Source organism: Trichoplusia ni, chromosome 7 (genome assembly GCF_003590095.1).
Source record: "Trichoplusia ni isolate ovarian cell line Hi5 chromosome 7, tn1, whole genome shotgun sequence".
Taxonomy (NCBI): Eukaryota; Metazoa; Arthropoda; class Insecta; order Lepidoptera; family Noctuidae; genus Trichoplusia; species Trichoplusia ni.
In genome coordinates, this window is record NC_039484.1 from 12,849,749 (window position 1) to 12,876,204 (window position 26,456).

Genomic DNA, 26,456 nt, shown 5'->3' on the forward strand with positions numbered 1-26,456 from the left:
ATTCGACTTGTGACCGTTATCCATCGTAACTTTCCGAACGGATCAATTTGTTGCATGATTCATCATGATATTGAATGAATTTATCTTGTTAACGTCTCGAACGTTGCTGGCATTGTATCCGCAATTGCAAGTTCCGTCGGGAGCCGGCCACCCTTTAAACGTTCCCACTTAGAGACCAGTGTTTGTTGCAATACGCGCATCGAATATTATACTCAGTCTTCAACCTGCATGTCGTGTTAAACGATTGCAATTCTGGTACAATGTCAAGCAGAGTTATTTAGCTTGCGACATTGACATCGCAAAGAATGCGTTCGCATTCCTATAAATTATCATAATTCAGTCATAAAATTACAATAACTATGCTGTGTACGTTGATGTATAGAACTTGAGAGGGTTGACGGCTACGAGCATGTACGCTTGAGTTTCAAGGTGTGGAAAGTGCTCAGCAAAACATCATTTAAGTCCAAACGCGAAGTTTTAAGCTGCACACCAGAGTCGAGACCTGTGCACAAACGGTAATTAGCGTTGAGTATCTGCGCCCCTCCACGCCGCACAGTTTACTAAAATCTTTTTCACTGTTTACCTGAGCACTTAACACGCTAGGAAAAATCTAAACTTTGACTCAACGCTCGTTTTATGAATTGCAAATAGGCTGGTACTATGGTACAAGCAAAGAACACGAACAATGCGAAACTTCAATTTGTTTTTATGGAACAAATAACAGTTTTTGCATAACGAATTAAAATTTATCACCGCCGTTTTATTCTTGGTATAAAAACAGGACCTTTTAAAATAGAAACAAATGAGAAGTGTCAGCGCGCGGTGGTTGCGACAGCTTCGTTTAGTAAAACTTTGTTGACGACATCAGAGTGGTTGGTGGTAACTGCCATCTAACTTTAATACCGGTATACCGGAGTACTGAACGTGTGACATCCGGGATAGGAAACAGCATCGCAAACATTTGCACGTCGGTCCAGTTAGAAACGGGAAAATTGGAAAATGTCAAACTGTAGGCAAAAAATATTGAAATTTCGGTTTAGGAGTCTAAAATCGTGAGCGTTTAAAGGTAACAGATTTAAAAAGAGTTGTATTTGATGATGTCACCCCAGGATACATCTTTCATTTGGCGACTTGGAGGACTGTATGGATTTTGATATTTTGGGAATTTCACAGTCGAATAATATTACGACAGACATTGTTATTACTGCCGTGTACCGTTTCTCGTAGTTTTCGTTCGTTTCTAAATAGTAAACATAATTATTCAGAAATAGCGTGATGGACTTAACTGCGGTGGAAAATTATAGAGTCCAGATAATCGCATCTCAGAGTTGCTATGCACCGTCCGCGGAGGTAGGGGTAGGGGGTGGGGACGATGTTGGTTGAGATCATAGACCGGATATTAATTATCAGTGATAGGACGACCTGACGAACTATGAGTTAACATATAGGCGTAGCATAGGAGTGAGAAGGATAAAATCATTTCAGCGATGTACATGTATTTGTTGCGATGGTGTATGTGTGTGCGTGATGTATTACCATGAAACGCAGCAAGCCCCGCCCATCAGATATTCGCGGAACGCAACGCACACAACCATGGTAACGGATTAAATATAAATTCCACAAACATATTCCGAATCTGCTATAGTTTGTAGGCACTCTGTACGATGGATGCAAGGTTCATCTTTACTTTTCAATATGTACCAATCTGGAGAGTATACAGGGTGTGAACTTTGCTCAAAGCTGAAGCTTTAGGAAGTTTGAGTGCAGTTCAGCTCAAAGTCTATTGGTTCCACTCAAAAACAAACCTATTTTCCCTCAGTATAGTATTAAGGTTATTTAGGATAATTTGTGTATTCTGTACAAAATATTTGCCTTTATTCATGTAAGCTCTTGCTCTCAATTTTCATAAAGGCAACGTTAGAATACCTCATTATAGGAGATATCATTAGACCACTTATTCAGGTATCCAAGAATATAATTCAATACCGAATACATATTTTCAACGTAATATACCAATCTTATACTTATTCACTAACAAGAAAATTGCTGTTATCATCATAAGAGATCGTTTTATAGGGTTTTCTTGGTATTTGACAAAATAATAACATAATTGATGGTTAACCTTGTCTATCATTGGGCTATAGAAAAATTGTGCTCATTATTTCTGAATGAAGTCATAATGTTTCTTAGCGAGCGCCAGACTTTAATGTTTTCAGACAATGTCGCTTTGATTTTGTGAGGGTCGCTGTTATACGTAAATAGACTCGATTTATACACAAACATGTCTGGGAAAGGTTTTCAAAGGTCGCCTTAGCTTGTTGATAAGCAAGGGGTTGGTGTTATACAAACAACTACATTTTTATATCTAAGTACTTAGTGTTGATCCGAGCGCTTAGGCTCTAATGGATTTTTACTCTCATTTCTGCGCGGATAGCTGTCTCGTTCAGATCACCACTTAAAACCATCTAACAGCGACGTGTCGCAAGTTCGATCCTCGCGTAGGACAAGCATTTGTGTAATCCTCGAATGCGTGTCCTGACACTGGGTGTCTTTTTAATGTTATTTAACTGATTGTCCTGCGTCACAAGGACTAAGTTCCTTACTGCGGGCATCGTTTTTAAGACCGCCTTATGCAATCGTATCCGCTACGTATGATCCTGGTAACTACGCATCTGTCTTAATGTACACACAGTACAAAGGCTGCATGCCCTACAGCTGTCGAAGTATGTTACTAGGTAAAATCAATACTTACCGACAAATGTCCGTGTTGATTGCATATATACTTTTTGTTCTGTCCACAAACGGTCTGAATATTCCCGAATCGGTTCCATTGATCATGTTGCAGACTCCTGGTTCCGTGTCGCTGTATGGAGTCCAGTAGTTGAAGTAACTGGACTCGTTGTACCGGATAATGTCACCCAGGAGTGTTGGCTCAGACAAGCCTCTGTTAACTTCGTAAAGCAGACTGGGGTAACGATCTTTCTGTAAAAATAGTTCGTGTTAGATAAAGATCTCATAATTTTATGGGTAAAATTGCAAAATTGTTTTATTATTCAGAAATAATTGTATTGTATAGAATTGAGTGCGGTATATAGCTTCCTTGATAATCCACTCTCAGTAATGATAAGAAAAGATGATTTCGCCAATCTTTTTCTGTTGGAGCTATTTGATCCTTTCAGAAATATCAGCCAATATTATCTTTTCAAAAGCGGTCAGTCGTTGACCGACACAATTCAGGTCAAAATTCGTGTGTATATAGTATTGTATAGCCATACATCATAGTGTACATATTAACTCATTATGTCTCAGTGTTCGAGTACAGTTTCTTAAAGCTCTATCCGTAACTACTAATGTTTTTTTTTTTATAAAATAGAAACTACATCTGGTTAATTTTGACTATCAATCACGTTGAGAGGTTTTCAGTTTTAAAAAATAGGCTGTTTAATCTTAATCTACCAGTAGGTTATGTGACTGAATTGCACGATGCAGAGGTCACTATTAATGTAATGTTTCGCGACGTAGTTCGTTTTCTGTCTTTCTTTGTCTGACTAAAGAAGTAAAATATGCCAAAGACAAACTTAAAAAAAATAATCAGATAGAATAATTTTCCTAAAATAATTTAACTAGAGATTCTACTCTAAACCCTAAACTAAAATGCTCTATTTCTAAGATCACATTGAATATACGGCGGTTAGAATTCCTAGTCCCCATTCGAAATCCTTTGCTTCCCTGCCTTCTGAAGTTTCATCCCGAGCTCGGAGCATCATTTCAGTCCCGACTTGCGACTTGCGGCTATACCACCTCACATTTCCAATAACTATTTCCAAGATAGAAGTTTGCAAAATCACGTTTTGCAATATCGTAATTGGATTGAAAGATTTTCAATCCCATTATCCTATACAGGATAAGCACCTGGTCTACTAATGTGCTTGGAGGATAGAAGCTGCAATCAATGGAGGATTTCTAGAAATATTTTAAAGAAATTGCATTGATCTTGAAGTACCTGCTAGTTATTCAAAACCGATTCAATTAAACGTTTGATATTTCGATCGAAAAAACCCGTTGACAATATTAAAATTATATTGAATTAAAACTTGGTCCTTGATTTATGTAAAAAATAAGTATACAAAGATGATAGGTTTTTTGGTGGTTTCACCGTTAGTGATATGCACTCCGAACTTTTTAATAGGATATTAGTAAAGTTCGGTATTGTTTGTCATAACTTTTGCAAGTAAGTAATAACAGTTACAAGCATGTGTCATACATGTACTGTAATTTCTGGTATCTTAGATGTTAGATCGTAGATAGAACTCAAGGGCCATCCATTCTGATGATAGTACTTCCAGATAATGGGGCGTGGCTTTAACAGCGGGGGGCAGGGTGGCAGAGCACTCGGTCGCTTCCAGGAATTGAGATCAATACGCATCTTAGTCGCCGTTGCAGGCCGCGAAGACTCCTTCCAGCCTCAAGGGTTTTAAGTGGTCTCGCATGATGTAGGGCGCAACAAGTGCTTACATCTGAACGGTATGCTGATGCTTAATAAGGGGTTCGAGATATTCAATGCGATTTTTCCTGACAAATGATGTTTAATTTATCTGCTAGCTCTACCTGATTATATTATCTAGTTCCTGTCTTGGACGTTTAGGTTAATAACACTTACGTATTCCAGGATTGCGAAGGTAAGCGAGCCGTCTTCCAGTTCCTCAATATTCATGGAGCTTTCTCCAATTTGTTTGATGATGCTGCACGCTATCATGGCGGTTGCTCCAGCGTCCTTACACAGAGGGATCCCATCGAATAACAGGTCCCGCACATTAAACGTGGCTATCGGAGAATTGTAATCTCCGAAGACACCGTCCAACATCTGGTTAAACAGGAACATTAAGTTGGGGACCATGTTCTCAGCGACTTGAATAATGGCCTGAAACAAAAGCTTGCATTATTATGACAAGAAGTATTTAATACACCCTAATACCGCCTGAAGGTAAAACTTTTGTCATTCTTTCTCCTACAAAGTTGACGGCAATTAACGTTTAAGCGATTTTTTCCCTTTGAGCGCGATATAATATCATAACAGAAAAATGCTTATAAAATAAACCAAGTTTTAAAAAGTTTGTGCTCTGATAAGACAATCGTAAAAAAGCTAAGCCGTTTCAATAATAGCCTTTTTCTGGTAAGGCAGTGAAATCCTCATTGACACAGCCGCTCGGGTTAGAGAACGGGTAGTGTCAGACTCTTACTGACCAAAACGGAACCGCCGTGCTACGTCATCCGAGTTTTTTTGTCGGTGCATGGCAATGCGGAGCAATCCTTCATACATGCAATAATAGCCTCACTACCAGGCTAAAAATGGATAATGGCATAAACAGGGCCTCAAACATCAACTACGTGGTATACAAACCACATCCCGGTAATGAGTACCAAGTCGAGGATCCCAACAGACCTAAGGACTGCGCGATTACGAAATATTCCCCATTGAAATACCTTAATGAGGTTATAGTACCTGCAAAATAATTTAGACGGAAAAGCGTTTTAACCGTGTACATTTAAGCCTCCTTTGTGTTCAAATTTTCCATCAGAACCCTTATAATTTCACGTAAATAATATTTTAAGCTGACTATGAATGGCAATGTGGATGCATAGAACTGCGCTACAACGGTGTGTGTCTTGTTATACAGGATGGGTAGGTTCTGTACACGCTAAAATTATTTCAATATTCGTGAAGCAAAATGAATGCGGTTCCATCATACCGTGTGTTCATCTGAAATAATGAATTTGGTGAGGAGAAATAAAAGTTTTGCTGTAAATTTTGTTGTAAAATGTTTCTATATTGGTACAAGTTATTTTATAACCAGCTTTTTTTGCAAATCGTTCGATTTTACGCTGAACACTCAACATGGAGAGTTTGGAACATGTCTTATTTTGTTTTATATTTTCGAAAAACCGATAGACATTAAAACTATCATGATAGATGTAAACTATAGCAACACACGTTGTGCGTCAATGTGCGTTTTGGTATTAATTGAACTCGCCGGCACTGATTGACTGTAACAAAATCATCATTCCCACGACCCTTATTGCGCTCAGCTGTAGGAATCTTTTTAATAGCAACCTGCAGCAAAGTGCAGTCGTTATTTAAACGTAACATATTTTAAAATAGCAAAAATTTTACAAAGCAGATGACGTTCTTTGTTAAAATAAAAAATAAAAAAATATTTTTAATATCTAAAAGCTATTGAAATAAAGGAGGCACTCTAAGCGCAAAAGCTTCTTATAGAGCATTTTTTTTTAATTTCCTTGCGATGCTGCGATGCCAGAGATTTCTTCGTAATTAATGCTGCACTACTGATAATTAAGTCCTCCAGAAGGACGGCTTAGACTAAGAAATTAAAATATGAAGTCTTTGGAAGACTATTTCATAGATTAAACTCTAATCATTTATTAAAGTAAGGCAATCCGCTTATTGGGTATTGCGGGGTAGAATTAGCGGCCAATCTTGGTTAATATCGTCGTAAAAAGGAAATTCCAGATTTAACAGTACGTTCGTAACAACCTGGTCGCTACTTTGGCGATGACGTTGAGGTCACCTCGTCAAACCCACTGAGGGCGATGAGTCGCGGGTTCGATCAACGCGTGTGACATGCTTGTGAGTGCGCTCTCAGTCTATTTATCTTTGAGCATGTGACTTGAATGTTTGTGAACCCCGTGACACTAGGATTAAATTCCTTAATGGGAGTGGTATTCAAAAAATTCGGACAAACATACACTACTACTACACATATTCCTATTATTAAAATTATATCTCCCACTATTTCACACATTAAAATAGTTCCCAAAATTAATCTATTGTCCGATATTTTACTAAATAGGTATAGAAGTTTGGCCGTTGTATTCGTGCCTCAGATATTAATTTACACAAAGCAAGTCCGTCTTTCTCAATTTAGTGGAAGTTTCTCTCGTATTGAAATTCTGAAAATGCTTCTGAATATTTGGTATGCCTTTATGAGTTAGCTTCGAACATGAAATGTAGACAATAAGGCAGAGGAAAACTAGACAGTGAAGTGCCTTTGATTTTCTTAGATCTTTGTCTCCTTGTCAAAGTGCAAATTGTACCTAGATGTTCGGTTTCGACATGTAAAAATATAAACGGAACAGGCTGAGTGCTAGTCGACAAGAGGCACTGATGGTGTAAATAGACTGAAGTAAAAAAAAAGTGCCAAAAAAATAGTTACAACAAAAAAATAATATCTTTGTCTGTAAAAAAAATATAGGACAGACGGCCAGATAATTCTTTTTTTTTAGTTTCGTTTCGGAAACCTAAAGCCTTTCAATATGCCGTGATTTTGAACTGAAGAAAGTTCCGTCCTGTCTTTTTTAAATACTGTTTTTGAATAAATTAGCTCATTGGTTATTACGAAGTTCAATTGCCCTGCTGTTTAGATTGGAAATCATTGTAATTTTGGTCTTGTGGTTCTGTAGGATTGTAGGAATCAAGTTCGTTACGCAAGCAAGTACAAGTGTGCCTGTTTAAAAATTATACGTACTATTTTCAAATTGACTAATAGTGAAGGAAACTAAGGTTTCCTCATTCGTGAAGTATATTACAGTGACAGTCATTATTATAGAACAAAATTACATTTCTTAGCTGCAGTAAACATTTATGAGACCATCGTACGTCGGAACACGAGTTCTATAAAAATACCAGTATACGGAGGTTGTTACAAATGTTATTTAGCTGTCATCCAATCCATGCAGTGTCAATCTTAACGGGCTGCAAGTTTTATGAGGCGCTCCCTCGTCGAGCTCACAAATCCACGCGTGTACATCGATCGAACATGTCTAATAATCCGAACTTCTTACTAGCTCATTAAAAATTTGAGTGCTTTTCAAACTTTCAGTCGATACATCGAAGTTCCTGTATATCAGAAATTGTTGTACTAAGGACCCGCGTCTTAAGCTAATATTATTGCACTTGAGAAAATGAAGCTGAAAATACGTACACCGGCGCCTTTCAACCGCTATTATTCAAGCGGTATTAATAAGCCATGCTTTAAAAAAATGTAGGTACAAACAAACTAATAACTACCACATGCATCGTTATCTTAATAAGAGAATTATCGACTAAATAACAGATATGATAATTGTTTATCAAAGAAATGCGTAATTAGGGCGATAACCTGATTATTCAAAAAATGGTACACAGATACTAAAAAGTGTTTGTTTAGTAAGTAGTACGATATAGCAACAAGTAGGCGACAGTTCTGCTTCGAGAAAACAGATGCACATCGGGCCGTAGGAGTTCTTTGTTTAAATTCTTGAAGGGTTGCGTAGAATGTGAATGGGGGAGGGAGAGGGGGGCGAAGCGTGCAGCAGACAGGGACACTACTAACCTACATCACTGGTGACATGAATAACAACTACCGTACCAGTACCAACAAAACAAGAACTAAATTTCCCTACATTCGAAAATAGGATTAGATTTTCGCATTACAATAAAGCCTAATTAATTTGTTAATTCGATATCTATTGTCATTATTCGAAACTATTACGGCAGGCCGTCATGCGAAATTGAATATAGTTTTAATATAATTTATCAAACACATTATTCACACATTAAGCTTAAATCAATAGGGATTTAATCTCATTACAATTGCGCTCGAATTCATCAATATAGCTGGACTACATTTAATTAAATTCCATATGTATATAGATATGAGTGTATGGTACCTACAGTTAGGGCGTGAAACAATAATCATCCCGTTTACTGTTAACTGTACGTAAAGCGGAACTATCGTAAAGCGAGATAGAACTACATTCTGAACAGCGCTATCTCTCTTTATCTTCAGAAACAAGTCTGTACCAACATCCCGTGGTATAAGCCCAGTTCACTGCGATAGCTGAATTAATAATAATTACATTTCATTAATTAATAAACGTTGCACTTACCTAAATTATTATAATATATTCATAACGCTTAGCCGTTACTTGAAATTTGGTCAATTATTCACGTTAATTATGAACTGATCAATCAAGCGATGTACTGAAACGCCTTATCAATGCATAATCAAAAACTAAGACTTCCTTAGAATTATTTATTCTATTCTATATCTATTTTAAGCTTTGATTAAGTACCCTGAAAGTTCAAATTTAAATGAAAACATTTTTTCTGTTTCAATAATGTTGTTACGTTAATGTTGACAGAATGGTCACAATACATGTTGATAGTAGTAATTTTTCCATGAACTAGTAGGCAACCACTATGAATAAGTGGACTACAAAGACGGGATAGGTATCAAATATGTGAAAGATAATCATCTATTACATCTATATGTAATTTGAGTGAATGTTTGTAAGTAATAATTATTGAAATTACCATTTTTTTCAATATGCATTTGAGTATATACAGTACAGATACCAAAATAAGGTTTAATAATTATTAATTTAAGGTTTAATTATTATTTTGTCTGTCTGTCTGCTTGTGTCGGCTAATCTATCAAGTAGCTGGACCGATTTTAACATGACATTTATTAGCAGGTAGCTCATAAACAACTTTTACTTCAGAAAACGCGAGCGAAGTCTTGGGAACAGCTATTAGTATATAAAATTCTTGGTCATACACGATGTTAAACCATACTAAACTGAAACGCCTAGAACGATTTTAATGAAATGTTATATGTCTGTTCCGATAGTCTAAGAATCGGCGGCCGTCTATTTTCGTACCCCGCATTAATAAGTTTAATTGTATGTAACGCTTTTCCTCCGTCAGCATTTCACTAAACATTCTTAATATATAATAAATAATAAGAAAATTACTTCAGTATTTAGAGAAGAAAAGGAATAAGAGTTTTACTCAATTAAAACTAGGATGAGTGTGCATTCGCGCCTACAAAATTACTGTATTAAGACGCTAAGCAGATTAAAAAGTATTAGCTGCAAAAAATACTCATTTGCCATCTAGATTTTTTGCTAACTTCAGCTTAAAATCCGAAAACCCTAAAAGTACGGGTACAAAACGAGCATTAATAAAATCGAAAATCTAGGTCACCATAAAATTTTACCAAAAAATATCTCTCTAGCAAAAAAGTAGTCGCTAGCAAAAGTTAAACAGGTAATGCACGCGTGGAAAGCTGTAACGAAGTTATTTTTAACTGCAGCCTGGCGGCCTGATATTAGCGGGAACAAGTACATGTAGTACAGTGCATTATTGATTTTCCCGGGAGCCCTTTACCTGGGGAAATGCGCTCGGGAGCGGGGCGCGCCGCCGCCCACCTGACGTCACTCACTGAATTAATTTTAGACTGCAATACAAGGACTTAATAAACATATCCGTTTGTGTTCTGTGGAGGCTTGTCGATTGAGAAGACGACATGCCAGCCTCGCATATGTTCGGTCAATTCCTGAGAGCCACCAACACGTATTGCATTTCCTAAACATATTCTGTATCAAACGTGTTCCTGGCAAATTCCATATGAGTATAACGTTATGTATATCGAAGCTATAGGATAGAATCGTGAGTACCGCACGTGGAATTCTCTGCAAAAACGTAAACAATAGAATGTCATAATTGTGTAATTAACGTCTCCTTGCACACGCTCATAATGGATGGAATCTCAACACTGTGATGATGATAATATCCGTACGAATACATTCTATGCATAAAGCATTATAAGAACAGGAAACTTTAGAAAAAACACATAAAAAGGCATTATAAGTATACCTAATACAATGTAACGTTATAAAAGTGAATGACCTACAGCGAACCGTTCGTATTTGATATTTGCAGTCCTTACCAACAATACCACTATTATGTTATGCCTGATAACCTATCAGCCAAGCCCAACTCTGAATGATAATAACATTTCAGAATGTTAATGAGCTGCAATACAATCGAAAATATAAAACAAATACAATCGTGAATTTTAAAGAATGAATAACACATAATTTCTGTTTCGAAGGGTGGCGTTGTGTTTTCAACCGCAGTCCAAGGCACTAATATAATGACGTTCGCATACGTTTCATTACGGGTCCTATTCATCGGTAATAATCCAGTATTATTGTTCGTGTGGGCGTAAAACAACTCGACACTCCGCAGTCCAGCTTTATTGTTTTTATTTTGTCGTGTTTACACAACTGACTTTATTACAGCTACGAAGTAATGATGTACTTTGTTGCACTTTTAAATATTAATGAATTGTCGCTTCAGTGTTTTTCCTGGTTCGAGAATTTTAAATAAAAGAATATAAAAATGAGGCACGAAAAGTGATCGTTTTTAATTAAACTGTCTGAAACATAACTTTTCACACCATTATTAAAATATTTTTCAACGTGTGACGAAATTGTGGTCATCATTAAGTTAATAAAGCTCCAAATTTTAAGCCTGCCAGCATCAGCAGTCTCCCTCGTCACCCCGCCGATCAAGTATAACGCATAACTATACACCTACCATCACACGCTCAATAACGACCGGGTGCTATAACCCTTTCATACGAATTATCGAGAAATTTCGAAACTGTTCATTTTTCTGATGTTAAAAATATTATGACTCCGATTGCGTTTTCGTTTTTGAATGACCCGTTTTAATCTCAATCACGGAGTTACTGCTATAGGCATTGGTTGACGATTCGGGATTAGCATATAGACTTCTTTTGTCTAAGAATTTTTTATTGACGGACGGGCCGCATTAGTGTTCCACAAATAACTCATGCGTGAATTTCATTAGAGAGTGCACCTCACATGGGATACGATATCCATATTTATGACAATTTGTCACAATGTGCGCCCGGCGGAAATTCAGATTTCAGTAAAGACATACCTAATTCACTTTTTGTAGGAGATTCCAATATTTGATTTTGAGCACAAATTAATTATACGGTCTGATGCATAAGAAACTTAGACAGTGGTTGGAATGGGCCGAGCGGTGTTCGACAGGCAAATTTAAAATTCAAACGGTCGGTCAAAATGGAAACGAAACTGAACGCTTTAGTTCAATTACGTATTACTTATGTAGAACAATTGGCGGCTCGATATAGGTCAGCCGAAATTTCGTTTGGAACATAATTTGCTATGCCTAATAAGACTTTATTGTAAGGAAGTACGTGATACTGAACCTTTGCCTTTTTTTTGTTTCTGATACAGTCCGATTATTGTCATCGTCATTATTATCATGCGCCTTTCCTTTCCAGCCTTTTTCCTCCCACTGCTGGGCATAGGCCTCCCTTTTCTCGTGCTAGTTTCTAAGGTGATGTGCCAGGCTTATCTAGACTCGACCCGAGATCTTAATAAATAGTCGACCCATCTTGCTGTCACTTAAACAACTTTGTAGTTGTTTAAGTGATAGGAACGATCTTATGCCGATTCAATTTTTGTTTTCGTTTTTCTCTCAAAATTATTAATAAAAATATTTTCCGACATTTATTCATTAAATTACAGAGTTCTAGTATTTTTCAGAGGCGGCGCGGAAAATTTAATTAACCTTCTGTTCTTGAAAAAGGCGAAATTAAAAAGTCTTGTATTAGAAATGTCTAAGTTCCTGTTTCCTTGAAGACGTTATGAAAATTTCACAAAGAATTATCGATACTTTTTTCTCTTAGAAGCTAGTATTTCAATTACGAAGATACAGCACAAATATATAAAGTGGTATACTTATTACAAAGTAGAGAAATGCTACTTCTATACCTATATTCATCATTCGACCCGAACACAGATCTGAACTGTTCGTAATATTTGCGGGCATCGCATCGCTTCCGAATACACACCGTTTTCAACTACTAGCGTTAAATTAAACTTATGAAAGACTTCACAGAGGGGAATGCAATTAAAATTATTTCAATTAGAATTTTGTTCAAATAAAGCTTTATGTAACTCTGTTTAGTATTTTGGAACTTTCCTGTGTATGTTGTGCAGCGTACCTATAGGTTAATTAATTAGATCGGTGCAGTTATACGCTTCAGGGAGTATCAAAGGCCGGGCTTGCGGTGAATTTAGTACGGTCGTTGTAGCGTGGGCTATCAAACCGAGATATGCACGAGATGCGTTTGTGTTAATGTTGCCATTAACATTACACTGATTACCATTCACAGATCTACCTACCTCTGTGGTGTCGATCACTCAATAGACAAAGCGTTTGGTATTCAATCAATCTATGGTAGCATTCAATAAATGGGATTGAAAATGGCAATTTATCAAAGTAGCAAACATATAGCAACGCTATTCAAAAACAATAAACAAAACACAGCTGTATCTTAAATACTTACACAAACACTATCGAGCGATAACATATCTGTAGAAATGAAGGCAAATATTAAAATTATGAAATATATCGTTTCGAATAACAAACCGAAACACGCGAGTTAATCAGAAGTGTAGCAGAGCAACACCACGAAACTAATAATTACCCCCCGAATGTTGGGCTACAAACAGATTGGCTACAACTCTTCTATTTGTGGCAACACGAAATATGGATGTATGTAAATAACAAAATATGCATTTTTCCATTATACGCTGGATAAAGTTAAAGTGGGTGGCTCACACGTGTTCGAATTCGTTTGCATATGTAGAATTTTATTTCATGGTAATCCTTGGCCAAGGGAATGTCCACGCGCTAATGAAAGGAGGCCTACATAACTATACAACGAGGTGCTACAGATCCAATATGTGCGAGCTACAGGTCTATTTAGATGCAGTAATAGAACTCGCTTGAGGATCGGTGCACCGTCTTTGACTGAATCAGACGTCACCGAATGTTGTCTAGTTGTAGGCACAGCAAACAGTACCTATCGTCGCAGGAAATTAAAGGCACTGATTCGATACAAATGTTTGTTTGGAAAGCTACTCGAGGTACGCTGTTTGAGGCAAGACACGTCTTGGAAACTCAGAAGCCTGTCGAAATAATATTGTTAGGGGTGTGGGAGAGAGATGCCGCTCTACGCCCGTACTGCGCTGTCACGCTTCCACAACCATAGTGGTAGAGACTCAGATCGTACTTGAAAATAGTTTTTTTTGGAAAAATAAAATCAACAACTACAGCTATCATTTCAGCATTATAAATTACTTACATAATATGTTCTATATTTTTTCATATTTAATAATCCTATCTCCTAGATCTGACAATGTACCTAGTTACAAGTTCCATCTTTAGGAGAGCACATTGAAATGTGGACTTACTCCAGATGTTACCGGTCGTGTCAGACTGCCATGCCCTCAAGCATGAGAGTAAGCAAATAGTGAGTGCACCAGTGTTTGCACACACGCTGCCCTATTATTTACCCCGCGCAAGTACCTAGCCGGTGTCTCGTGATACTAGTCGCCTTAGCCGAAGTCAGGAGATAACGAAAACACACTTTAAACTTCACTTCGTATATCAAATTCGCTAATTGGAGAGAGCTTCAATTTAACTTCCGAGATAATTGCAATAACCATCATTGTTCTAGATATTTCTCCGAAAATCAGAACGTAATTTCTGCATGGGTCAATTGATGTTACATGTTGGAAATCGGTTCCGAAATATTAGTAGTATTCGCTTGGATAGATTGCTGTTGGTTGACAGGTGGAGAGGTTGTCGCTCGGTCGACTGTCAACCTCAGACGCTCAGTAAAGGGAGCGACAGGTTCGTGCTCCCTGAAGCATGCAGGGTTCTGAATATAAAATCCGGTCGCTCCAAGCATGACCACAACACGAGCCAATGCGATCGATACCATTGCCGAGCTAGATTTACGTTGACTGAGATTTTAAACATAAATACGAAAGAAAACGTCTAAGGAATTCAATTTCGAGCTTTCCTATTCAAACCGGTTTTCAGTTATACCACTTTAGTATTTTGAATTTTAATAGAAAGGTATTTTTATTACATGGAGAGAATACCTACGTTTATGCAAATCCTGTTTTAGGGGGTCTGCTAAAATATCTATCGTAATCCGATTACAATCTTTAGGTATTAGCGAATCCATTTATTACAATATTAAGCACTTAATCTATTAAGTTGTGGTCAGCAGTAGGACCAACGTGATATTTGCGAAGCTCACGATAAGACAGATTAAATTTTAATTTTATCAGTTTTATCAGATTTGTGGTTTGATGTAATAACGGGCTAATGAACAGACGCAAATACAATGATAAATTTTCAATAGTAGGTATGAGTTGTTTGTAGTTTTTATTCGCACATCTGTCTTTAAAATAAATATCCAGCAAACGTTGTTTTGCCGAATTTTTTTTTTTTAGTTGTAGGTATGTATTTTTAATGCCACATTATAAAAAAATAAAAACAAACAATTTCGTCGAAAAAAGGAAATATTTTTTTTTAGTGTGAGCAACCCTTATCACTTAGGGGTATGAAAAATAGATGTTAGTCGATTCTCAGACCTACTGAATACGCATATAAAATTTGGTAAAAATCGGTTAAGCCGTTTCGGAGGAGTACGGTTAATAACATCGTGACACGGGAAATTTATATATTAGCTAGAATTAGAAGTCGAAACACGTTTCTTTTTTTAACTAGGTTATGTTTAAGGTCGCAGAACGCAATCCCTGAATGGTAACAGCTACTCTATTGCTTACGGAGGGCGGTGCTAATTAACCCATTTCTCTGAGTGACTTTGAGTGCCTGCACCGCACTATATACGTATATGGACGTACGGTCGCACACTGCTCTGGCTTTGCTTTGCTCCCTGACATTTATGAGAATAATCTACAGCTACATGTACAGTATGTTTTAAAGTTGACAGATTTTCAGAGTTTCCGAACCGAATTCACCGACAGGGTGGGCGGGAATTTGAAAGGGACCTTGCGTTTACCCCCGACTGAGGTTTGGGGGAAGGGGAAGTCCACTTTAATACTACTTACTTTTGGATGCATCGATGTGTGAATAAATAAAAATAAATGTGTCTACTTTCTTATCTTCCCGTATAGGGAAATGCTGGAAGAAGCCTGTGCCCAGCAGCAGTGGGATGTATTTTGGCTTTATTATTATTACTTTCATATTGACAATGCTTCTATGAGCAAAGCTACTTTTGTTTTAACATATTTGTTTTATAGAAAAATGTTAAAATAAAAAGTAATTCGGTAATTTTCAGCAGCGGTAATTATTTTTCTCTACCATTCCATAAAGCAAAATAGTGTTTAACAAATACTACATAAATTTTCAGACCCGGACGGAGAGTAACCACGAAAATTTAAACAGCTTCGCTTCATAATAATAAAAGTTTATCGTTTGAAGCCAGTCCGACATGGAAATACCGGAATATACAAAGGTTTCGTGTTCAATTAGGTTGTGGATACATTGTAGGGAGGCACGTGCGAAGGACTGGTCACACGCTTCCTCCGCGCCGACCGTACCGGAAAACATGCATTGAGTGTGTTCACGCGCGCGAGAATGAATCGCGCGGAATTTGCACCGCCGCCATTCGAACGAAATAATCTTTTTTGACGGCGAGTCGAATAATACTTATTCGGATATATATTTTTACAATTCCGTTTGAAACGACTGAAATTTCACGCCGGACGTTGACAGTCGACATTTGATGGACAATTTGCAAAATTGTTGGCAACGTTTTTCGTTTGACTGTACACTCAGTTGCAGCTCTGCTAGCTTATAATATAACCTGTCTAACCATACCGACATCAAAGGTGTACGAACATGCATGTACGAGCTTGTTTGAATATCAACGTTGTCAAACAAAACAAAATAAAGCTCGGCGTGCATTCTTCATTGTTAAAGTTTATCGAACATCTACTGAAGCCTGCATAAAATAACGAAACGATGTGTTTTAAAGTGGGAACACTGAAAGCTGTCAAACGCAGTACCCGTGTTAATCAGACCGTACAAAGTTACCTACAAACAATATACTGTGTAATTACAGAACCGCGTATGCACGAAGCGGGAGACACCGGGGTGGGGGCTGTTCCCAGCTACTTTGTAACCACAGCCCATAGAACTTCCACAGTTCCTAGTTACACTCGCTACACTAGCGGTAAAGTCAAAAATATGTAGGCTTGAATATGCATAACATCAGCAATTAATCGTGTATTGTGTTGAAGGGCGGCCCGCGCTGTGTACGTGACCGCGAAGTGTGAAGTTGTTTGTTCACGCTGTTCTGTTTGCGTGTTTGCTCATCATAATCTACAGATAAAACGTTAAGCTACTTAAAACAATTACACAAGTATTGGTTGCGATGCTCGGGCCATTGGCCCTTGTTAACAGGATGCTCAATTATGATCCCCTCTGACTTGTCAAGGACAAGAATAGAACGCTCGTCGCATTGCCATGCTGGTCAGCTGTAATGCGTTGAATCCATTCTAAAATCTACTTCTATGGAAAATATATGGAAATATATCTATATCTCTTTAATACACATGTACAGCTGATATGTTATTGGATTAAACACAACATCGACGAGTGTGACCCATAGATAAGAAGTTACACATAAATAAAATTGTAACAATACTTCCATAATTTCAGGATTGAAGACTTTCTTCACAGAGTAACTATTATTTCAATTCCACTTAGGTTGGGACTTCTTAACTTAAACAATAAGACACCAGAAGTTTCGGACCGTTTCTCTTAAGTAACATTTTCGCCAGAGCTTTGGCGAAAAAATAAAAATAGGAACCGCGTTCAGGGACTTTGTTCTCGTTTAAGTTGTTAAGAACTGTTAATAAGCTTATTTTTAGGAGTGAGTACTTAAGAGAAAGAATTGAATTGATATAAAATATAAACGTCTAATTGTATTTTATTTTCGAATTTCTCGTTTCATTTCGACTTTTCAGGCTGAATGTGAGTTTGTTTCAGTCTTTTATTGAGCGCGTGAATGGCATTTGCAATGTAATAAGTGAAGCATTATTTGTGCTGGGGCACAGAGCTCGCATTGTGTGTATGGTCCGGGGACTGGGATGCTATTGTCCCATTTTGCCAATTGTATCTTCAGTGTATTTGAGTACGTAAACGGTTTCATGGTTTCTATTGTATACGAGTACTTATAAATACATTTTTGTTAAGAAATTCGTTTAACGGAAAGATCAATCGCCTATGATGTAATATTTTAGTGATTAATAGATTTGCCTCTCGATTAATGCTTCTCATGGAATTGTGTATAATTTGACTACATAAAATTGTGACAAACATTTTCAAATAAAATTCGCAAAAATGAAAATTGCATAGCACTTTTAAACGCAAGCACTAATATAATACTAAGTAAAGTGCACTCGCAATGGCATTGTAAGAGCTTGCTCCATTTAGGGCGATTAGTGAATGTGAATGTGATGAATTTTTATTCCAGTTTCAGCAGAAACCAAACACTAATCTCCTATTTAATGCTCACTTGGGCCTTTTATTCCTTTCTGAATAGAAGCGGAAAACCGGAATAAAACTGGGTCAAGATCACTTTTAAACGTGACGATTTTCATACAACAAAATAATATAGGAACAATGTAGGTCAGCCTATGTTCCGACCTTAATATGGATCGATACTTGCGGTCAACTGTTGACTTAATGTATTAAATGCTTTATCAACGTGTCACCTTCGACACTTTCTCAACCTTCAATTTAGGAGTAGACTAAGTATAAAACGATACTTACGTTGTAAGGCACATTGACAATGGTCACCATATCGCTTTCTTTGTTGGGGAAGGAGGCTATAGGGTCGAATTCGAAGTGTTCGTGCCGAAGATACCAAACCTTGTCATCTGCCATGTCCTTTAGCTCTCTGGTCTGGTACAGCCTGAAAGTGCAATATTTGATTAGTATCTGCAATATAACTCGCTAATGAACTAGTATTGAAGCCGGCTTTTGAGGCGACAATATCTTGGCTGGAACTTAAGATCAAGACAGTCATTTCTAGGTCAGTTTAGACATACACTAAAACGACAGCAGCGCTATCGGTCAGATCGTGGTTTTGCTATTATCATTTGGATTCATTGTTTGAGACACCTTTAAAGACATGATTTCGCGAATCTAAAGATTTCATCATAAACCAATTTTCATGCTAGATTGAATAGCTTAACCGATAATATAAACTAATATTAAGCTCTTCAATATACCGAATATAAAATTTCCACCAATGCCGGAGTACACGACAAGCTATGAAATTTGTAGAATGTTTTCCTTAAAGTGGCTTTAGTGGAACGGAACTTAGCGAAAATTCTTCATATTTCCTGTAAAACGCCTCGCAGTCTTGCGCTGCAAGTATTTCATCTAGAAACTGTAGAGGAAAACTTTGATCCTCTCCTAAAATCGTGGTTACCTACAAAGACACGGTGACATTTTCAAAATAAGTTATTTAATATTATTTTACGAAGGAGTATTAAATTTCAAGAGGAGACTAAAAAATTAAAAGAATTTCAGCCTTAGATGAGGAGGTAGCGGTGGGGGACGTACGTCAGCGAGAACGCGTGGCGGGTGGGGGCGGCCGCGCGCTGCACCCCCACGCCCGCCCGCGGCGCTGGGATGGGGGGGCCGTTGCATTTTTCCATTATATATATGAAACTAACGTTAAAATACTGCTCTCTCTTTCTGCGTGACAAAAATAGGCACAGCAAGTGGGGGGTTGAATGTAACCTTTACAGACCTCCCCAGAAACGCGTGATAAGGGCGCGTGAGAAATCCTCCATTCGCCCGACCGGTGCCGAGAATTATTTAAAAACTCTTGCCACGTGCCTCCTCGACTCCTTTAAACTCAAGCCACACGTGTATCTATTGATAGATCATACGATGAAGAAAATATTTCATGAAGTAGCGTCTTAGCGGGAAACAGCGTAGACTTAATTAATTATTCTTTGAAATAATTGCATAGGATGTTTGGTGTTAAGTTTGAACCATCAAAATATCACTTTCAGGCAAGCTTCTAAAGTTAAACAGCCTCCCTTACACCCCGTTCAGTTTTACACAAGTTGGACGTATCTGTACTCACTGGTAGACATAGGGACCAACTTCCTCCAGTACTGGAACTCCGCCCGTCATCACCGCATCGGGGTTTGTTAGATTGAACAGTCTCACACTGAACCGGAGAGCGAACGGGACCGTCTCAAATCTCTCCATCTGAATTGTGTCATTTATTAACACGACCTCCTGAAATGACAAAAAACCAATTATGTTCAATTCTGGCAAACCGTCTACAAAACTATGTTGAACAGCTTTCACCAGGCAAGAATGTTAATTTGAGCTAATTTAATATTATAATAGTTTAGTTATAATATTTATTACCAAAGATAAACTAGATACCTAAGCATAACTAGTAGCAGCATTTGTAATATTTTTGTCGAATTTTGATTGCATGTCATTAAACTTGTCAAAACAAGAACGGATCAAGGTTCAACTCTATTATTTATGCACATTAATAATCGGTGTATATCCTGATAATCACTCATGACATAATTATCGCAAGTTATTTTGCATTACGTATCGAAGCTATCGATTTCATCTATTTGCATATGAAAAATAAATATTATGTTCATTTCTCCAGTTAAGAGCGTCATTGCACGCTGTCAATGAACTGAAAAATATAAGCCTACAGATATTTAAATTATTTGCTTTCTGGCCGTTCTGATAAAATTGTCGCAATTTGACACTACGGCCGAAGCCGAACATCAACATTTTGTATTTCATTATAATTCCCTTTGTTTCTGGCGTATGACGTAACTGGAATTGAATCAATTGATAATTTATTTTATTTTATTGTATTTTTTATTACTTAACATTTTTTTTTTCGTGAAAGCATTAAAAATAGTCGTCATTTTGTAGCCCGTTTTAAATAAATGATCTAGTTCACGTAAGTGCAACAATATGGATATTAAATATATTATGCTGCGTCACGTTTCAAGCGGATGCGGATTACATAAGATCTGGAGCAAAATTCATCCTCCATTAGATATAGTTCAGGGCGTGTTCCGGGTAAAGTGGAAATTACATCAAGTGAGTACGCTCGACATTTCTAGTTACGAACAATTTTTCTCTTTTGAGACGAACATTTCTTTGGGTTTCTTACCTTAGACCGCGCTGAGTTTTACTCGGTAAAGCCTTAGCAGTATCTAATCAAAAGTCCTTTTGAGAAACTATAAATAAGCTTGGCATTCTGAGAAAAAGGTAAGTTGCACTGCGATTAACTCGAAGCCCCATCATAGGGCGTCGAGCGCTACAGCCATGTTTGTATAAGTCTTCCGACAATCAAAGTTTTCCGAGCGGAGGAAATATTTTCCTTTCTTTGGAGCTAGCGAGGTGGGTGTGTAGAGAACAGCTGAGTGCATGTGAGTTAGCGTCACGTGGAAAGGCTTCGCGGTAACTGGTGTCGAAAAGGAAAGTTTAAACGAACAGACACTACAGAAGAAAAGACTTTGCTTTTCCTGAATGTTAGCGTAAAAAATATTATAAGATTTTTAACAATGATTTTGTTGAAGACTATTTGGAAGAAAACGTTCTGGTTTTGAAACGAATGGCCAGTAATAGAATTATTACATTCAATAAACGAAAGACCAAATGGTAAACATGAGATTAGAATTAATCCACTTTCTCTTTAATCACCAATTTACAGATGACCTCAATAGCACGCGCGCTTTAAATCCCGGCTATGGACAGATCAACAATTGGTTACGAAAATCACGTCGCAACGATACCGACGTCATCACAACATTTATTTACGCTGATGGTCATATTTCATCCCTTTTCATAAAATTCCAAAGCGCACACTAATTAGGGATCAGACTACAGAAAATGCAGGATGCAAAAGGCTTTTGTGCCTTCAATAACGTATTTTAATATGGCATCTTACGCTGAAAAATGAAATACCCAATTACGAACGTATGTAACTTTAATACCCGCATCGCGGGCTTATTGCATGTGAGTCGGTATTTTGCCATAAGACTAGGAGTCTGTTGGGGAAGAATGAAGAAATGATACGTTTTAAAAAGAGTCTTTATAAAGAGCTTTTGTTATTGAAAAATGCAGGCAATAAAGACAAAGGACCTTTAATACTTACTTTCTGGAAATATTGCTATAAGAATTGCCTCCACGTTGAAAGAGGAGCTTGTATTGCTTCTAAGAATATTATATACTAAGCAGTTACACTGGACGTAAGCTTATTAAAAGTCTGATATATTTGAGTATTCATATAACCATCGTACTATATGTACATAATACAGAAGTCTGTCTGTTCGTCTTTTTCTTCAGTATAAAATCAACATCAAAATAAAACTATAAAACCCAATTAATTAATTAACCTGATCTTTGTGCTATCCATGGTAAATATGTTTTATCGAACAAAGGATTATTATTACGAGTTATTTAAATAATTTTATCAGTTCCGTGTTTTAATTGTGTTATTTGATATTACGAGTACATTATTCTCTCGATTTTTTGCGAGTGAATATTGTGAATAATTTATTATTGCAATGGTACAGTCAGCAACAGAGTCGGTTAAAAAAATTCCATTTATGAATGCTATTTAAATAAAAAGTTATATTGGTGGCACTGGTAAGTTACGTTTTGAAAATCGAATTGTACATGTCATCAGCGGTTTTTTTTCTGTTAAGTCGTGATCACAAATGCTTTTATTTAAGGATATTTGGTTTAAACTTCGTTGAATTTGAAAGGAGATGGGTGCTGTTACTGTAATTGTAATAATACCCCTCTAGTACCTACATGACGGCCTCGTGACACTGAGGGTGTAAATGTGTGCAACGAATAAGTTTGTAAGTACAACCTCGCAAAGATATGACCGTAACAAGCGTTGCTAGACTACCTCTATTTCTAGTATTAAATGAATTATTTTATGAAATTTCACGATTTTCGTTGTTCCTAATATACTAAGTTAATATCTGTCTAAACTCGCTTATGATCTGCATCGCAGGATGTAATTAATTATGCTATTCAATATATTCAATAATGTTATTAATTATTAATTAATTGTACTTGCTGTAATTACAGTTCGCCTAGTGCTCATTAGTGATCAAATTAATTATCAATTCTACACATTATTGTGTTGCATAATTCCGTCTTAATTAATAAAGGAGGGGAGGAGGGGGGAGTATGCAATAATCATAATTATGATTTAATCGGAATTTAATTAGTTAAGATATATTATTGCGAAGCACTTGAACCGGTAGTCCTACTCGCACTTGAATATTAATTGGCCAGTCCGAATTTATCGATAAAATTTCGTGTATGTATATCGAGTTCATAGACATGCCTATCGTTTATTCGAATTTGGTAACAATTTAAAATATTTTATTGACATGAACAGCTGTTGTATTTGTATTTACGTACTATTGTATGTCAAAAGAAACAGAAACCTGTGTGACATGTAGCTATTCGCCTTTGTTTTAATAAAAAAAGGTTTTAAAAATAAACTCATAAAATTCGATGTCACAGACATCAAATAAAAGGTGAACAGTTATTCCCGGAATAGATCACATGATTCTTAGAAAAAATGCACAGAAACGATGCTTAGAAATACTTTACGAAGCCTTCGACGAAACAATACGAAAACCTACAATCTGCCTGAATAGATACAGCCTTAATATGAACGAGAATTCTGAGAACAAAACTTCAATAGTGACCGGAACACATCCCCCTGTATTTGTAGTTGGGAAATGTAGGACAGGGCGAGGCCCGCCTAAAGGTCAAAGTACAGGCATTGATCACAGCGCTTGCTCGGTGCACTCTGCCTACTTCCGCGGGAGACCTAGTTTGTTTGATTAAACTTCTACTGCGTACGCAATCATCAGGGACCGCTGGCAACCGGCACGACATTTTGTTGATCTAACAAAGTAATACTGTCCTCTAGATTAGACAGGGGATAGTACGGGAAATACTCGTTCCTACTGTTACATAAAAGCTATTAATTATAAAATATGTTCGCATTTTCTAAGCCCATATTTAAAATGGAAATAGCACAATATTTAAAAATAGTGTCTATTTATTCCGCTTGAACTACCGCAGTAGCGGAATAGAATTGTTTTGTGCTCCATTTAAAAATGAATTAAAGCACTGAGAGCCCTAGGACTCGTAAATATAAAGACTTGTTTTTATAATTACATTCCTATTTACCTTTTGAATAAACGGCTGCACAAAAGGTAAACTGGGAAAAACTAGAAAGCAGCCGTCGTCTGCAGATACAGGTATAAAGGTAAAATTAATTAAGACCTGCCTATTTTCTTCATAGAAAGCATTTGTTAATTAACTCCGCTGCTTTACCGTTGCTGCATTTGAAAAATAGACAGACCTTGGTAATGTTGACAAAGCCGGCTTCATTGTTCTAAGGCAGGTACTAACTACATACGTTTTACTTTAGTTTAACGTCGAGCATCATGAAGAATCCATTAGCGTCGAGATTAATTACTTTGCGGAAGTTCGTTCCTTCAATTTGCAATAGGTAGGTACCATTCCAAACCTGTGGACTTGAATGAATTCTCGCTAAGGACTGAAGAGATTGCGAATACGCTTGACAGTATTGAAGTTGGCGAGATATTTGGGAGTATTTAACTAGTGTTATGTAAAGCTAAAGAACTACACCGACATAGCTTTTCAACCTTTAGCGGTATTTGCATCATAGAGGCATTGAACACTAATTTCGGAGCTTCAATGTGTCAAGCTGTTCTCGAAAATTCAAATTCACATTTGCATCTCAGTCAACTGGCAATATTCACTTCCAACTCAAAATTCCGTGACCTATACGTCGTATAGACATATGATAGCAATATAAGAGCTACATGAACGTCAGCGAATCACATCTAGAACTCATCTCGAGCACAAAGCGTTGACAATTCCTTCGCGATGGAATAGAAGCACTCATAAATAATAACGGCACAAGTGAGATCGTTTCCGATGTTCCTTTTACTGTATGAGAAGCCAGACTCAAACCATATTTGATCACGTTGGATGAACAAACACGACCGACCGACTTTCTTTATTTTTCTCGCCGCTATAGTACAGAAAAATTTGCTTTTGTATTTCAAAAATGAAATACAAACAGGCTGTCTGTTATTGTGGACGACCGAGGTCCTACCTAGGATTAGTGGTCGTATCTCAGGTCGCCAGGCCGGCATTAAACGTGTTGAACATTTCAAAATGAAAATGCACTTTAAATTTCCAACTTACGCCTTTGATCACATTTTTGATGATTTCAGGTACGAAAACGAAACTGAGAACACAACTGCCGACGACCAAGATGGCGCCGACTGCGATCACCACACTGCTACATATTATCCCGCACATTGTCACCTCACAATTAAAAGGTGATAATTAGTGCGCGGCCGTATAGTCCCACTACTAAAGTGATCACGATTACGGGTGGCATTGTCGGTGAACAATTTTATTGCGATAACGATATCCTAGATTTTTATTAGAGTTCTTTGATAATACGTAGATATACTTGTCGTATTATGGGCATTTATATTATTAATGTCATTTTAATTTGTTTATGATGTTACGTTATCGTTTATTTTGTATTTATATTTTTATATTGTATGGAGAATAAATCTGAATATTTATGTGATTTGTGACGGTTTCATAGCTCAGGTTATATCTAAGCAGGTTTATCGCACGCAACAAAACACCATAAACAATTTAAAATAGTTTGGAAATTAACAATTAAGCAACGCTTATTGTTTGAATTCAACCATTGCACTATAATCTGAACTAATCACTTTAACTTCGGTTGAAAATCAGATCGTTTACAGAATTTCAGTCACACTAAAACTTGAGTGGACGAAGCATTTCAGAGGTCCGTGTTCGCCGGTCCGGTGGACTGACGAGGTTTTATATGGCATATGTCCACGTCCGGTTCTGACCGGTAATATGGTTATGTCTTCAGACTTCACTGGCGCCGGAAATCCGGCTAAGAGACGGCGACGTTGGAGCAATCACAGATAACATCATGATGTAAGGAATTGAGTGCTGGAAAGTAAAATACAAGCCTTTATTTAAATATCAAGTGTTTGCTATTTTGTGAACGTACTAAGTGGTAGGATTTATTTTTTGTTACTTCATATGTTAACAATTTTAAGGTATTTAAAGTCTTAATTTTCTCCTACGCTCTCATTGTTATATTCTAGTTTGTGCCTTGACGTACAAGTTCATTATTAATTTTGTGTAAGTAAGACTGGTCTTACTTACACGAAGTAGGACTGGTGGAAGTTTAACTGGTCATAATGAGTAATAACATGCGTATAAGTTTTTATAATACGGTACTAGCTAATTCTAGGAGATTTTAAAGACTGGTGTGTAATAACATTTAAAGAAAGAAAGAATTCCCGTTAAGACTGGAAATGTAATTTCCATACATTTAAGCGATTTAAAAATCGTTAACGCTAGCACGCCCCTCTCCAGCCGTATACGGAAGCGCTTCCCCCATGCCATTATTTCTCATCTAGAACTGTTGAGACATCTGGTACGTCTCCGTTTAAATTTTATATATTACATATGATAGGTAGGTGCTATGTCTACCAATGTCACCAAGTTAGATTTAGCAGATGTA

General features: G+C 37.1%; 1 protein-coding gene across 1 annotated transcript in view; it reads right to left on the minus strand.

Moving 5' to 3' along the window:
• LOC113495694 (sensory neuron membrane protein 2) overlaps positions 1 to 25,262 on the minus strand; it is a 30,666-nt gene extending 5,404 nt beyond the window's left edge. The window contains exons 1-5 of the mRNA XM_026874570.1: positions 25,079 to 25,262; positions 19,899 to 20,056; positions 18,569 to 18,710; positions 4,661 to 4,921; positions 2,753 to 2,982 (exon numbers count right to left, since the gene is read on the minus strand). Of these exons, the coding sequence (XP_026730371.1) occupies positions 2,753 to 2,982; positions 4,661 to 4,921; positions 18,569 to 18,710; positions 19,899 to 20,056; positions 25,079 to 25,195 (908 nt within the window). The 5' untranslated portion in view covers positions 25,196 to 25,262. The remainder of the gene's footprint in view (positions 1 to 2,752; positions 2,983 to 4,660; positions 4,922 to 18,568; positions 18,711 to 19,898; positions 20,057 to 25,078) is intronic.
• Positions 25,263 to 26,456: the final 1,194 nt, after the last annotated feature.